The following is a 16,176-nucleotide window of genomic DNA, read 5'->3' as shown; positions in this document are numbered from 1 at the left end:
CCCGCTCTTTATTGTGAAACTCACGTCTTTGCTTAACTAACTTTTTGGCTAGATACTGACAAGGTTGGGACTACGGCTGTGTGAAAAAATTTTAGGGTCTAAGAAAAATTATTTAATAGGCCTAACATTTGTCATTTATCTACTTTCATTTCACTTCCCTAACTTTTTGAGTTGCAAAATTTATATTTAAATTTTATAATTAAATATTTTTAATATTTTACTTTTAATAGATAATATTGTAAAAGTCGTCCAATAGATAATTTTAATATTTTGCACTCTCTGAATTAAGTAAAAGTATTTGAATTCAAAAATTTATTAAATATGTAACATTTTAATGATTGAGATAAAATATGAAGAGTATATTTACATAATAGACTATATTAATATGTTCAATATAATTTTTTAAAATAAAAATGGTAATCAATCTATTTATATAATTATAATTTTAGTCCAAATATAATTATTATTTTTAATTATTTAAATTATTATTTTTAAAAAATCATTAAGTTTTAAATTAAATTAGTCACAACCACGTCTCCAGATCCTAGCTTAGCCACTGCCTATATTCATGGTTTTTATTATTAAGATTTTATTTTAAATATTAGAAAGAAAAACACCAATATAAATTGTAACATATTTAAGTTTCAACTGCAGCTGTAACTGGATTCTTGTTTATAATCGTGTTAATCGAATATTTACAATTCATTTTTAGAAAGTTTTATCAAGATCCAATTGTTTTTTTAACCAAATATCAAGATGTAATTGTTACTAATTATTGTCTGATATTTAATAGTGCACTCTTACAATTTAACGCGTTTGTTAGGCTTGGCTCATGGGGGAAAAAAAACATTTGTGAGGTAGAGATTTGGTTGAATAAACTAATGACCGATCCAAGTTAAGAATCATTTTAAGTGACAATCAGGAACTCACACCGTAAACCAAAAAGTTAATGTGTAGACAAAAAGCAAATAACAGAAAAAGATAGCCATCTAGTCTTAAAAAAACAAGAAACTCAAATCTATAAGGTATACTAATATTTGTCTTCTGTGACTAAATTATTGTTAAAATGACCGTACACAAGCGACGCTTACACATCCTAATCATATTACTACAGCAAACACGCGAGACTGTAGACGCCAAATCTCCCCGGACAAATTTTCAAAGATGATGCAGAGCTATCGTCATCATCACTAATGGCTGATGAAGTTCTTGATGTGACTGATCATTTCCTGGGTACGAGTCTGTGAAAGATGTGAGTTATTCAGAATTTGGAACGCATGGCCCACGCCTTTGAACATCACAGTCTCCACCTTCTTCCCTGCTCTAACCAAAGCCTCAGAAAGCTGCAAGTTTCTGTCTTTCATTATATCCAATTCTGATACACACACCAGAACACCTGAAACCCTCAACTCTCTCAGCTTGGTGACGCCGTTAACAAGAGGGTTACAATAACGGTGGTCTCGGTTTGCCCCATGAGGAAGCGATAATCTCCAGTAGGTGTCTGAGGCTGATAGAGTAAGAAACTTGTCTGAACATTGCTTCTCTGACATGGTTCTTTCTTCTCCTCCAAAGAAAGGCTGGATCAAGATTATACCTTTGAGTGACAATCGAGTGTTTGATGAAATGCGTGAACCAACATTGTAGGCTATGTTGGCTCCTGCACTGTCACCTGCAAGATAAAGAGATGATAGGTTGGTCTGATTCAGCCACCATTTTTGCCCGCTAGAGCTGTTCAGAGATTCTTGTTCCAACCACATGACAGTGCTGAAACCATCTTCATATGCAGAAGGAAGACGATTTTCTGGGGCTAAATGGTATTCCGGAGAGAGAATGATACAGTTTGCTTTCGAAGCGAGACTGGTTAAGAACTCATGGTAGCAGCTCCAAGAAGCAGAGCCAACACAGAAGCCACCACCGTGGAAGTAAATTAGCAAAGGAAGCTTATTGGTGTTGGAGAAGCTTACAGGGACATATAAACGTGCCCATAGGTCGGTGTCTTTGTTGATGAAGATGTCTCTGGAAGTCACAGAACGACATGATTGTGATGATGAACAGGAAACACAAGGAACAACTTGAGGCCTTTCCACATAACCATCTCTGTGAACTCTAATGAGTCCTTGGATTTCCTCAGCGATGACTCCTTTCTGCTGGCAAGTGTTGTTGACGTGTGGGTTTTGTCTGTAGGATATGGCAGCCATTGTTATGACTCTGAAAACTTAGAGAAGAACTAAAATATATATATTTGGAATGAATTGGAACTGATCTCTTTGGTGATCCCAGTTTGCCAAACTAGTGCTCTGGCTTGTCTGGTTTTATAGACAGCTAAGCTAAGCAGACGCTTCTAGATAGTCAAAAGCTTGTTCAAGTTGGAAGATGCTCCGTCACGAGAATCCTTTTGGCCCTTGAGATAGTTGCACATCTTTTCTACGTGCTATGAAGTACAAACCAGATATACACATATAGTCCTTGATCCACGGAAAGAGAATGAACCAGATAATGGGAATCTGATGGTGATGGGAATGAAGATAAGCTTTATTCTTATCTGATGGAGGTGAGTGTATCATACTTTCCTCTGAAGACTTTTTTTGTTAAGCATGCGTGATAGCTTCGACTCCTATTTATGAACTTAAAATTAAAATTATGATGAGTTTTTTATGCGATAGGCTTGTCTATTTTGGATTTACATCAATACGTACAGTGAAGTGATGAGCTCTTCTTTTGAGGTGGCTTCATGTTATCCTCTCACAATGGGTCTCTTTTATCTCTCTTTTGTTCTTTATCTTCTGGTGCATGACGATCAATTATGTTAACTTTGCCTATCTATTCATTGTCAATTCTGAACCTGATTAACTAACGTAAAATTTTATCGAATCTTTCATTAGCATGGATCAATTATATATAATCAATTATATTATCCTCTCCAACTCCAGCTAGATTATGAGTCTACAATTTTATCTGCATTTTATAATAAAATTGTATTATTTCTAACTCATGATCAGTGAATCCCTACAATTTAGCGTCTGTTTGGTAATTTGTTGGTTTTGATCAAAAATATGATTTTGACTAAAAACTACTTTCACATTATTTAAGCGGTTTTAACCAAAACTAATCTAACATCAAACATAAATACCTACTTATGCAATGTTTGATAGAAGAAAAATGTTTTCTAGAAATAAGATAGAAAATACACGTGTCATATTTTTTTCAAGCACGTTTCTCTCTCTCTCTGTTTTTTTTTAAGTACTTTTTTATATATAAAACATGCAATTAATTAATTAAAAATTTCTTGTAGAACGTCAATTATATCTGTCCATCAAGAAACTACATAATTGCTCGCTTAGATCTTAACATCAATGTAAGCTTGACTTGCTTGAGGTTGTTGACTATTCCTTCTCATTTTCTAATTCCTACCCTGAGGGCAAGATTTTTCTTTGTAAAATTTCAGAATGGTTTTCAAGTACAAAAAGTTTTAGACTAAAAACAAAAAAGGGGAAAAGAGAGAAGCAATGAAAAAACATCTTTACATACTGATATACAAATATAATAAATAAGACTAATTAAGTGTATATATATGCCTACTTTTTTTATTCACTAGCAATATTGCAGAGGCCACGAGGGACTTTCAAGGGTGTGATAGAATAAACTCTTCTATAAATGTAATTTAGAGAGAGGTGGGGAGATAGATATATAAAAATTTATCATTTATTTGGACAAGTCTTTTTTTTTTTAACTATTTCATGATCAACCAAACAGGAAACACGCTGAAAAAATATTCAAGACTATAAAATTGCACATACACGTCTGTGTGTAATTTTATAACCCATTTGTTTTATCTGATGCTAAAACTCATATATAATTTTTTTTTGCCATAAATGTTAAACAGAAAATTAATTATTATAATATTATAGTTTTAATTCAATCCCTAAAACTTGACTAGATAAAATCCAATCTTTATAGTTTTAGTTATTTAAAACATCAATTCCTAAATTTTAAGAAATGACTTTACAACAACAACAAAAAATCTTATCCTACTACATAAGGTTGGCTATATGGATTGCACTATCCCATTATACTTTATCATTTACTAAGAAATAACTTTATTCCTCATAATTTTATTTTCTAAAATATATAGATCAACATTTTAAATGATTAAAATTATAGAAATTAGGTTATATCAAATAAAAATCTAAATATTAAGTTATAATTGAGTCAAAATTAAAGAGATTAAATAATTAATTTTTTGAATGTTAAATTATTATGATATGATGAGCCCCATGTATTGCAAATTGCAAAGAGTCATATAAATAGACTATATTATCCATAACTCAAAAATAATACGATTTTTTTTTATTTTTTATTTTTTGCCAGAAGTTAAAGTTTTTATCCATAGATACATAATCTGAGCCAAGATCTTCTAGAAATTAGATCTACATCATACATAGAGTGTCTGTGAGACAATTATTCACAATTAAATTCTCTAATTGCACATGTCAAAATGTAGTGTTTTGTTTCTTTTAGTGAAAATCACCACACACAGATTTGGCCGTTGATGTCCTGATCATGAGAAAGGACCGAACCAAATTGGAGAGAAAGAAAGGGGGGGGGGGGGGAAGGTTCATGACCTAATTCCAAGTACATGCATGCAGATTGAACAGTACAACTTTATTCTCTAAATATCCCATAAAATCTCTTAAAAAAAATTAAAATATGCTTTCAGCAGATTCTATACAAAGCTGATTTTGAAAATTGTCTCTTTCTTTTAGATATGGCAAATCTACTATCCTGGTCCAGGGCTTGACAACTTGATTAAAGAACAGAAATCAAACACACAAGGTCCATGAATTGCATTGTATTGGATTTTATTATCAGTACTTGCATTTTCGAATCTCTCTTTCTAACTAAATTTTACTTTCTCTTCTCAACTTTATATTATCTGCAAGTCCAAACAGCAGGTGGGTAAATAACATGTGAGCCAAACTTATTGTGGTGGTGCTTAATTCAAAGAGATCGTGCCATTGAAAATTGAAGCTCATTGGATTCTCTGTCTCTCTCTGTTTTTTTTTTTTTAATCATGGGTGAATGACATTAAGGGAGTAAAAATTGAATCAAATTTAAAGAAGGGACCGAAAGATACGGAAATCCAAAATAATGACCAATGATCCTTTAGTAAATTAGTCTAAAAATTTGCTTCTTGCTTGTTTCATGATTTACAACCATCAAAACAAGAATTTACAAGCCAAAAAAAAAAATTCAAATACATCACCACTTCTAGTGGTTTGATACTCTTAAACTCTTGCTTGCAACCTCCAAAACACGAATTTGCAAATAAGATTCATTTATTTGTAAATAAAAATGATTTCCAAGTAATGATATATTTGATAATAGGGAAAACATAATCATTGATTATTATTATTATTATTATTATTATTATTATTATTATTATAATTTTATCAAGTTTTGTTTTTAATCCCTATAATTTATTTTCAATATTTTCAATCCTTATAGTCTCTATAATTTAACATTATTAGAGATTTGAGGAACAAACTTTATCCAATTTTACTAAAACTATGGAGATTGAAAATATTAAAAATATTATACAGACTAAAAGCAAAACCTGATAAAATTTTAGGGACTAATGATTGTATTTTCTCTTAATAATAAGCTTTTCTTTTATAAATTAGTGAATCTTACTTGTAAATTTGGTTTTGAGAGTTGAAAAATCATAGAATGAGAGCAAAAAAATTTTAGACTAATTACTAAAAAGAAAAATATTTAGGTAGGTCAGGTACACCACGTTACTTGTAATCTGTCTAATAAATACATGACATTTAAATGGTATTTAATATAAATTAATTTTGATATTAATGATAGTGGAGAGAGAAAAGGAAAAAAAATTAAATGTGCATTATGTTATAAAAATAAAATTAATTAAAAAAATTTCACATAAAATTTTATTTAGATTGCTTGAAGCATTTTAATTAAAAGACTATAAATGATGCGATGCAGTTGATCTACCTAAATATTTCTCTTACTAAAAAACACTTTTAGTCCTTATTTTAAATTTTCAAATCTTTTAATTCTTACTTAGGTTTAATTTAATCTTTTAATATCGTTTCACCATTTATCTTAGGATTTTATGTTGAAACCCATCAAAGCCATGCATCCACCCGCTCTCTCAACTCTCAAGATTGTTGGAGTTTTATTGTAAGCCATCAAAACTTGCAATCAAGTGATATATAGTTTTTTTTAATACAAGAATATGGTAAAATCGTGCAATGAAATCAAAATCAGGTCATATCAAGTGATATATATAGTTTTGAGCTATGCATAATTTTTCTCCTTACATGCTTATTAAATATTATGATTGGAAAGGAATTGATTAAAATTAATTAGGGAGAGTATCAATAAAAGACAGTAAAATAATTTAATATCAAATAAGGGCTTAAACGAATCACATACTTGTTAAACTTTGAACTTTCATTTATCAATTATTGATGCTTACTTGTTACAAATCCTTGTCTATATTAAATCATTTAAGACATCTTTTGTTGATATTCTCCCAATTAGTTAATGTTGATGCATTGCTAAAATACAATCGTTAATTAATTGTCGCCAAGCATATATTAAAGAACGTTTTTAGCATTTAGGAAAACATCTCTAATCGTACTTATGTGTGTACTTATTAATTATTTGATCGAATCATAGAAGTCTAACTTGTTTGTGACTTGTCATATTTTTATTTTTGGACCAAAAAACTTGACATGTTGTAAGAATATTTTTCCTAATAAGGCTAAAAATCAAATTGAAATGTAATTTTCTTTTCTTTTTTCTTTTCCCAAATGCGACAAAAGAATAAAGGCAAGAAAAAAGAAGATTCAAGATAAATCTCACGTCTGGTACAATTTGTCTGATATTCGTCTTTTATTTGTGTGTACTTGTCGACTGTATATTCCTCCATGGCTTTGACATCAAGGCATCCAATTTGCACATCTTTTTATCATGATATAACTTACAATTTATTGCTCAACCAATACTCAAATACGATTGTTTTTAATTAAAAAAAATATTTATGAGTAATAAACAAATTTTATATTTACGATGATCAAATAAATATTAATTATAATTAACTTGTCTTCACAATGCGTAGAACTTAATTAACTACCATTAAATTGGATTTTTTTTTCAAATAATTGTCATTTCTCTGATTCTTTTTTACTTATTAGACCCTTCACACACTCTTAACTTTTTTTTGGTTTTGGGATATATAACAACCGCCACAACATGAAATTATGCAAGAAGAACAAAATTTAGATCAATAAGTAAAATAGTTCCTATATCCTAAAAGTAGTGGCGGACATAGCCAGTGCTTGTTTTAAGGGTTCGTTTGGTTTTTCTTATTTCACGTTTAGAAAGTAAAATTTTATTTTTAAAAAGTTGAAAGTTGTTTGGATAGAAGATTTTGTAGGAAAGCACATCCTGAAAGTATATTTAAATAGTAACTGAAAGTGAATTTCTGAAACGTAACTATTTAAAGCTTTTAAAAAGTGAATTTAAAAAGTAGGATATTATTTGACCATATTATCCTAAGTTTAATATCTTATTTTTTATTTAAAAAATATTTAATTCATTAAAAATATAATTATTATTTTAATAATAATAATTAGGTATCAATTTTTTTAGTATTATAAATTGAGTAATTAATCAAGTTAATTTTTAGCATTAATGTATAATAAAAATTACAAATATTTATTACATTTTTTAAAATTACAAATTAAAAAATACAAATAATTAGAGATCAAATTATTCGCATTATAGATCAAAATTTATGTTATTTATAATTTTTATTATATTTTTTAAATATTTTGAATATATTACATTTGTATAATAAAAATTATAAATTATTATAAATTAATGTCCTTTTTTATAATTGTACATTCAAAAGTACATTTCACTATCACAAACCAAACAACTTTCAATATATCAAACTGACTTTTAAAAAAATATATCCAAATACAAATTTCATTACAACAACTGACTTTCATTAAACTGACTTTTACCAAATGAACTTTTAGCAAACTTAAAACCAAATGCACACTAAATCTCTATCAAAAAAAAGATTGTGTTTTACTATAAATTTCTGCATTTTTTTAGTATTTTAAATTTTTATACTTTTTTTAATATTTTAAATTCTTAAATGAACTAAATATAGAAATCTTAGAGAGATTTAAAATACTGAAAAATAAAAATGTGGGATTTAGAATATCAAAAAAAGTATGTGAACTTATAGTAAAACACGAGCGAAGTGTAATGATTTAAAATTATGTTTTTCCTTTATATTTCATTTAAGTTCAATAGATTTTAAATTTTGAATACATTATATTTACATTTGGATTATTATTACAAAAATATCATTTTAATTTTTTTTTCTAATATTATTTTACCAAACTAAATATTTATAATATATATAATTTTTTTTTATTCCCTCACGGTCTCAGGTCCTGCGTTTGCCACTTCATAAAAGTAAGTTAATAAAAATCCTAACATTCATGCCTCCTATATAATTAAATAGATATTAATTTTAGTCTTTAGAGAAAATTTCATTCTGGCATAAAGATTTAAATTTTCTAAGATAATTGAAAGTTTTGCCGTAATATTAAGATGGAATCCAAGATATTTAGTGGAGGTTTTTTTTTTTAACCCAATTATCATATTCATTTAGGATAAAATCACCATAAGTCGCAGCTCTTCTTTAACAAACAAAACCATTGATGTCAAACCTAACACAACTACCAATATCAAATTTCTAACTTTAATTTATAGTAAATCATGATTAACACTATGTGTTCTATATGAAAAAATGATTTTACATGCAGGTCAAATTAAGATACTGAATTAATTTAATATTGTTACAGATTTAAAGAACAAATGTCACTCAATCTTACTGAAAAATATAAAAAATGAAAACTATTAAAAAAATTATAAAGACTAAAAGTAAAACTCAATAAAATTATATGATCTAATGGTCGTGCTTTCTCTTAATAATAAGCTTTTTCTTTATAAATTAGTGAATCTTACTTGCAAATTTTTGTTTTGAGAGTTGAAAAATTATAAAATGAGAGTAGCAAAAGTTTAGACTAATTACTAAAAAAGACTTCTAGTCCTAATTTTGGATTTTCAAAATCTTTTATTTCTTATTTTAGTTTAATTTAATCTTTTAAAGTCGTTTCATAATTTATCTTAGGGTTTTATGCTGTAAGCCATCAAAACCATGCACCCACTTACTCTCCCAACTCCCAAGATTGTTGGTATTTTGTTGTAAGCCATCAAAACTTGCAATCAAGTGATATATATATACATACATATATATATATATATATACATACATATATATATATATATATACATACATATATATATATATATATAGTTTTGGACTATGCATAATTTTTCTCCTTAAACACTTATTAAATATTGCAATTGAAAAGGAGTTGATTAAAATGAATTAGGGAGAATATCAATAAAAGATCAAAACTATATATATATATATATATATATCAGCCAATGACTTCAACAAATCAAATATTTGTTAAAACTTGAATTTTCACTCATCAATTGTTAATGTTTACTTGTTATAAGTTCTTGTATGATATTAAATAATTAATATTGTCTCGATTAGTTGATGTTGATGCACTACTAAAATGCAATTGTTAATTAATTTTCACCAAGTATATATTAAAGAACATTTTTAGCATATAGAAAAAAGTATTACCGCATTTAATTTAGAAAAACATCGCTAATCGTACTTATGTGTGTACTTATTAACTATTTGATAAAAGTCTAACTTTTTTGTGACTTGTCATATTTTAATTTTTGGGCCCAAACACTTGACGTGTTGTAAGAATATTTTTCCTAATAAAGCTAATGATCACGCTGAAATGTAATTTTCTGTTCTTTTTTCTTTTCCCGAATGCGGCAAAAGAATACAAGCAAGAAAAAAGAAGATTCAAGATAAATCTCACGTCTAGTACAATTTGTCTGACGTAGCTCACACAAGCATCTGGCAATCAAATATGAACATAGATGCCTCGATTTGTCATTTATTTGTGTGTATTTGTCTTCTATATATTCGTCAGTGGCTTTGGCATGAAGGCATCCAATTTGCACATGTTTTAATCATGCTATAACTTGCAATTTAGTGCTCATCCAATACTGAAACACCATTGTTTTTAACAGAAAAATATTTATGAGCCATAAAAAATTTTATATTTGCAATGATCAAATAAATATTAATTATAATTCACTTGTCTTCACAATGTGTAGAGATCAATTAGCTACCATTAAATTGGATTTCTTTTTTCAAATAATTGTCATTTCCCCGATTCGTTCTTACTGATTAGACACTTCAGACTTTTCAACTTTTTTTTGGGGGGGGGGTGGGGATTGTGTTACAAGGCCACAATATGAAATCACGCACGAAAAATAAAATTTAAATCAATAAGTAAAAAAATTCATAATTATACCCAAAAAGCAATGGCAGGACATAAGTAGTGATGGGGGCGGATAGGTCTCACTCAGGTTGAAAAAATTTATAAGGAGTGAGTGAAAGTTTTAAAATTTGCCCCTGTTGTTCTAATGGTTTTAAACCCACTAGCAGAGTTAAAAATAGAAAAGATCAATAGGAGCAATGACCCCATAATTTTTTAATTTTTTCTCAATGAAATATGAGAGTTATAAGCCCAATTTGATATATAGGAATCCTAAATTTGGAAATAAATTCCACATTTGAGTATGTTTGACAATCTCGAATCAAGATTCTTAAGGAATCCAATTCCATGAAAAAGACCAGAATTGAATTCTATGATAGCTATGGAATTGGCCCGATTCTCTAGAATTAGTTTCTTCAGTCACATATACCCTTGCCTGCATGGAACTAATCATCGAGCAATCTACTTAGTTGGCAAGCTTCGAGACCATGACATTGGTGTGGACAAAAGAGAGGATCAATTGATGTGATCACCATCGATGACCACCAAAGAAGTTCAAACTTGCACTTGAAACCAGAGGACATATTTCAATGAAGGAGAAGATGAATATTTTTTTTTCATTTGGAGGAATTTTTCTTAGTCTTTATTTTTTTCAATATTAATTAGTTAATATGATTCACGTGTGATTTGGATAATACTCGTTTGGTGTCGTGCGGCGCTTTCTTCAAAAATCATAATCTGTAGCAAGACAAGTTTTTTATTTAAAAAAAAAAGGATAGGTTTTTCTTTCAAAAAATTGGCAAGGGTATTTAGGTATTTTTGTATTTTAGATATATATATATATCAAATAAAAATTATACTAGGATTTTATTATCATACCAAACATATTTTTATAACCCAATTCAATTTCAATTCTGATTACAATTTTGATTTCAATATCAATTCTATCAACAACTTTTCTATTATACCAAATAGGGCCATATATTCCTAGCTCTTAAGTTAACACATTATATAAGCTTTAAGATATAATACGAAATTCTCATTTTAATTTTATATGTAATCTTTTATGCATGTATTATGTATGGTCCAACTATTTTAATAGCTCGAAAATATAATTGTCATAGAATTTATTTATTTTTAACAAAATAATGCTACACTTATTCTTAAAGCATTGATTCTATTTGTTTTGCTTTTAGTTTATATTTTATGAAAGAAATTATGAACATTATTATTAACAAACTTTGTCAAATAATGCAATAAAAATTTTAAAATATATTAAATCAATGTGTTTGATACTTACCATAAAATCATTTATCTAAAAGTTAAGAGATTATGGTTAAGATATATTCTTCTAAAGTTAAGAGATAGATTCAATCTTATATGATGTGAACTTTGATATTCTTAATAGAACCATTAAGAGGGTGATTTAGGATAAGTCTAGGAGCCCAGGCCAATAATAGTATATGTTAATTTTAGTCTATAGAGCAAATTTCATTCTAGCATAAAGATTTAGATTTTCTGAGATACTTGAAAGTTTTGCCCCCATGTTAGGATGAAATCCAAGTAATTTAGTAAAGTTTTTTTTTTTTTTCACCAAATTACCATATTCGTTCAGGACAAAATCACCACAAGTCATTACTCTTCTTTAATAAACAGAACCATCGATGTCAGACCTAACGCATCCATCATTATCAAATTTCTAACTTTAATTTACAGTAAATTATGATAAACACTATGTGTTCTATATGAAATAATGACTTTACATCCAAGTCAAACTAAAATGCTGGATTGATGCTGCACGTAACCGGCCATGTTCTAAAGTAGTGTCAACCAAAAGAAACTATAATTTGTTCATATTCTTTTTCCAAGCATCAGCAGGAAGATATTATACTCTTGTCCATGCAAGAATATATTATGTGTAATAAGGTGTATCAGAATTAATTATATATACGTATATTTTCCCAATTGTAATGTTTTTTTATATTAAATTAAGTAGATAATCAAATACGTCGGCCAACAAAATAGATAGACGAAACAAGTTTAAGTGTTTAAATAGAATATGATTTCATTCAGTCATTAATTATAATACAGGGAATCAATGTTTGTGCAAAGTAGAAAACTACATGTACCAAAAGTGCCTTTAAACTAATCAACGTGTGAACTTCCTTATGGGGTTCAATATTTTGTAGGACCCAAAGGGGGGATTTGATGCCAAGAATCAAAACGTACGTGATGCAATAGTTCGTGCACTTATCTTCTACACACGCAAGACTGTAAAAGTGTACATTGTCCTCTCCACATGTAAAAGTTGAGAGAATTAATGCGATCTTTTAATTTAATCTGCAGATGGTATGTAGATACTGATCCATAGATTTGGCCAAAAAACAAAGGTACTGGTCCATGGATAGAGAAGCCAAACCTATGGGCTAAGCCTAACTCAATAATAAAAGCTTGTGTTTCAAATAATGACACCATTAAATAGTTGGTTAGAGTTAATTATGTTGAGTTAAAAAAAAAACAAAGGTCCTTTTAATTACTAGAAAAGAATGAAATAAAATAAATTAAAAAAAAATTAACACAAAAATAAATGAAATTGCTAATTCCCTTCATGATAAACATAATAAAAGTAAAACTCTTTAATATATATTATAAATATGTAAGTCATCACACTTTTAAAAAATATTATGAATCACAATTCTCAAGCTAATGAATTAAATTATATCTCTTTGTGGTTCACAGTTCTTTTTCATCATTTCATTTTTTTTCTTCTATTTTTTCAATACATTTTATTTCATTTATTTTTAGCAATTAAATGGGACCTAAACTTGTGGGCTTTGGGGCCTCTAATCCCGCTCTTTATTGCGAAACTCGTATCTTTGCTTAACTAACTTTTTTGCTAGATACTGACAAGGTTGAGGCTACGGCTGTGTGAAAAAATTTTAGGGTCTAAGAAAAAATTATTTAATAGGCTTAATATATTGTCATTTATCTATTTTCATATCATTTTTCTAACTTTTTGAGTTGTAAAATTATATATTTAAATTTTATAATTAAATAATTTTAATATTTCACTTTCAATAGATAATATTGTAAAAGTCATCCAAGGAGGGTGAATTGAGTTAATTAAAATTTAAAACAAGTAATGTAGAAATTAAAATAAGTAAGAAACGATAACATCAAATAAAGTTGTGTAAAGAGAAGAAAAGTTTTACACAAAAAATTTATCTTAGTTTAGCTCTGTCTACCTAAGCCTATATTTAGTTTCCAAGGCATCATTAAGATTTTTCATTATCTATCAAGATTAAACTAAACTCTTGGTTGCCTTAGTACAGCATAGACTTTTTACTAAGTCTAAAAACTCTCTCCCTTACAAAGGTAATTACAAATTCCCTTAAGCTTCTCGAGCTTAAGTTCCTTTGTTTTAGATATGAAAAATAGGAATAAATAGAGTAAGTTTAAAAATAAATTATTACTGTTAAAATCTCTCTCAAAGAGTAAATTTACAATCAATTAAACTCACAAACAATGGATATTGCAACAGGAAGTTGGATAGAAAAGAATGCATACAATTGTGCAAAATCACTTCTCTGCGCCCGCTTCATAGATAAATTGTATTTATAGTTGATGATGGGAATAAATTCGTTAGATTTATGTACTTAGCCGTTGGAGCGTTGTTCTTCTTTCCTTCTGTGTTTCTTTGAGAATGAGGTGATAGAACATTGCTTTATGGTGGAGTTGCATGTTTTCGATGACTTAAGAAAAGTAATGGCTATATATATTAATGTCCTGACAAAATTACTATTGAGATGAATACCAAAAGAACAAAAATGCTATATAGGTATAAAGGGAAAAAAAAGCAAGAATTAAATAAGAGTTTAATATGACCAGTGAATGTGCTTAGAATGCTTCTAGATAGATGAATATGAGAGTCCAATACTAAGAATGTGAAAGAGATCAACAATGATTGAGCTTCAAATAGCACAAAAATAAGATCAACAAAGCACAAATCTTCATTGTTGTATTGATTTAAGTTACTTGTATCTGTATAAGCAAGAACACATATGTAAAGAAATGTTAAGTTATTATATGAATATAAAGGATTTGTAAGAATGGATAAATATTTAATCCAACTTGAAGTGGTGTTAAAAAAGATTCTGAAAAAGTTATAAAGTTAACACAATTCGTAAAAAGTAAAAAAAATTGATATTAAATGACTTTTAAAAGAGTACAAAATCAAAAGACAAATAACAAAACATATTTTTTCATGTTTATATTAGAATAAGCATTATTATACCGGCATAAGGAAACTTTGAATCGGAATAAGTGTTAAAAAACAGTATGGGTCAACTTCCAATGAGTATATCTCTTTCACTTTAAATTCAAGAAATATCATAACATTAAAAGAAATATTAGAATATTAGAAAAGCGACACGTTAGAGACTCCGCGCCTGCGGAATTTACAAGAAGTCGTGATCGTCCAAGCACTGCAAAATTAAAAATTGACAATACATTAATTTGTAGATGCGGATCAAAGAACAAGCCTTACATTGACCTCACACACGGTTTCAACGTGGTGATTAAAAGCAAAGATTCTTCCCATTTTCACACCCGAAATATGAGCCTGTCAAAATTTTTCAGAGAATCTGTAATTATTCCCCCCCCTCCTTTACTGACTAATGTCAAACAAAGAAAGATAACCAGAGAATGGGGTCCATCTTTTCTTTGATTCGTCAAAATGAATGGCACCAATCCTCCATCCTAAATTAAGAATTTCATTTATGTGGACTCCTTGTTAATTTATTTAAACTTTTACTAGATTCATTTGCGCTGGTTTTGATCTAAGGGATTTGGATTTAGATTTTGACCAAACCCATGATCTGAATTTGAATTTGTAAAAAATTCTAGATTCTGATTTGATTTACAAATCCATATTTTATTATATTTTTTTATAATTTTAAATCTTATCTATACCCTGATTATTTAAAGTATCAATTATTATAGCTTAGCTCTCAGGTTCTCTTTACATTCTCACTCATCATCTCTTTCTTTTTCATTGTCTTTGAAGTTAAAGTTTTTTACACTATACCCAACAAAATTAAATTAAATAGATAAATTTTAAATATAAATTTAAGTATATCATTTCAAATACTGTCTACAACTTTTTTTATTTTTAATGGACGAGATTTGAACTAACCCCATACATTATTTGGAGGTGAGGAAGAATAAACGGATGTATGGTGTCAATGGTCTATTAACTTAGACATTGTTTGACATGATGAAAGAGTTTTTGATGAAATTAAAATTGGAATGAAAATCGGCATTGAATTAGGTTATAAAAGTATGTTTGGTATAGATATAAAATCCTGATATAATTTTAATAATTATATATATTTAAAATAAGAAAAATACCAAAACGTGCCTTTGCTAAAAAAAAAAGCAAACATCTCCTTCCACTACGCACAACTTCAATAGTTCAACTACAAATTCAGACTTGCAACCCATGTACAAGATTTTGATATAATTACAAGATTTAGTCAACGTGAACAAAATTTGAGAGATTTTATTTGCAAGAGGTGTATCACCCCATCTCTTCCTCATCCCCATGTCACTGAACACTACAAATCTACTTCTAGAACACCATAGAGGGGGGGGGGGAGAGGGAGAGACGTTGTGGGTAGTGGCCAATAGGCAA

The 16,176-nt window shown here is 28.4% G+C and overlaps 1 protein-coding gene across 1 annotated transcript; it reads right to left on the bottom strand.

Moving 5' to 3' along the window:
• Positions 1–954: 954 nt before the first annotated feature.
• Positions 955–2,303, bottom strand: LOC129294188 (probable carboxylesterase 17). Its single transcript, XM_054932377.1, has one exon. It carries the CDS (start codon positions 2,196–2,198, stop codon positions 1,191–1,193), a length of 1,008 nt encoding a protein of 335 aa, XP_054788352.1. The 5' UTR covers positions 2,199–2,303; the 3' UTR covers positions 955–1,190.
• Between the last annotated feature and the right edge of the window lie 13,873 nt (positions 2,304–16,176).

The sequence above is a fragment of the Prosopis cineraria genome, unplaced genomic scaffold, assembly GCF_029017545.1.
Source record: "Prosopis cineraria cultivar Desert tree isolate PC_DT_omini unplaced genomic scaffold, ASM2901754v1 PC1, whole genome shotgun sequence".
In the NCBI taxonomy this organism is placed as follows: domain Eukaryota; kingdom Viridiplantae; phylum Streptophyta; class Magnoliopsida; order Fabales; family Fabaceae; genus Prosopis; species Prosopis cineraria.
Note: the sequence above shows the minus strand (reverse complement) of the source record. Positions and strands in the feature narration are given on the sequence as shown.